This window comes from Buceros rhinoceros, unplaced genomic scaffold, assembly GCF_000710305.1.
Source record: "Buceros rhinoceros silvestris isolate BGI_N320 unplaced genomic scaffold, ASM71030v1 scaffold36510, whole genome shotgun sequence".
Classification (NCBI taxonomy): Eukaryota; Metazoa; Chordata; class Aves; order Bucerotiformes; family Bucerotidae; genus Buceros; species Buceros rhinoceros.
Genome location: NW_010390771.1, coordinates 2,329 through 3,057, shown reverse-complemented (window position 1 = coordinate 3,057; position 729 = coordinate 2,329). Strand labels below are relative to the sequence as shown.

General features: G+C 60.6%; 1 protein-coding gene across 1 annotated transcript in view; it reads left to right on the top strand.

Annotated features, from left to right (window-relative positions):
* Positions 1-328: 328 nt before the first annotated feature.
* Positions 329-729, top strand: part of LOC104496028 (protein Wnt-4) — a gene marked incomplete at its 5' end in the record, with an annotated part of 2,113 nt that continues 1,712 nt past the window's right edge. Inside the window, one exon of the mRNA XM_010139091.1 lies at positions 329-460. Coding sequence (XP_010137393.1) covers positions 329-460 — 132 coding nt within the window. The remainder of the gene's footprint in view (positions 461-729) is intronic.

Genomic DNA, 729 nt, shown 5'->3' with positions numbered 1-729 from the left:
GAGACAGTCCGGGCTTGGCACTAAGCAAACAGCATCCCTGGGAGTGGTGAGTATGAGTGTCCTGCGGGGGGCACCCTGTCTAAGGAGGAAGAGGCAGAGCAAAGGGCTTCACTGGATAGCTCTGCAGAGTGTTTTGCCAAGAGCCAGGTTTCAGACTTGCTTGTCAAGGGGGTTTATGTGCAGCACCAGCATTAGGAGGGAAAGGAGCAGTGATAAACCCAACAGCCCTGCAAGGCCGCTGGTCACCTGGCTGCACCTCTTCCAGGAAGTCCTCTCGTATGCTGCGGACTTGCTGCCACGTTTCCCACCATTGTTTGTGCTGTTGCAGGGACGCGGGAGGCAGCATTCGTCTATGCCATCTCTTCGGCAGGGGTGGCCTTCGCAGTGACCCGAGCCTGCAGCAGCGGCGAGCTGGACAAGTGCGGCTGTGACCGCACAGTGCAGGGGGGCAGCCCACAGGGTGAGCATGCGAGGATGGCGGGGCGGAATGGAACGGGCGAGCGGGGATGCAGAGCGGCCGAGCACGGTGATGCCCGCTCTCTGGAGCCACCCAGAAAGGAGGAAAAAGATTGACAAACACCCCTCCTGTTAGTCCACAAGTCCCTCAAAAAGGCATCTGGGATGCCCATGGGACAGAGAAAGCATCTTGTCCATGGTCCCCCCCAGGGCCGCATTCCCCAGCTTGCCCAGTCCCCGGGGCAGCCACGCCTAGTGGGCGGACACAAGGGG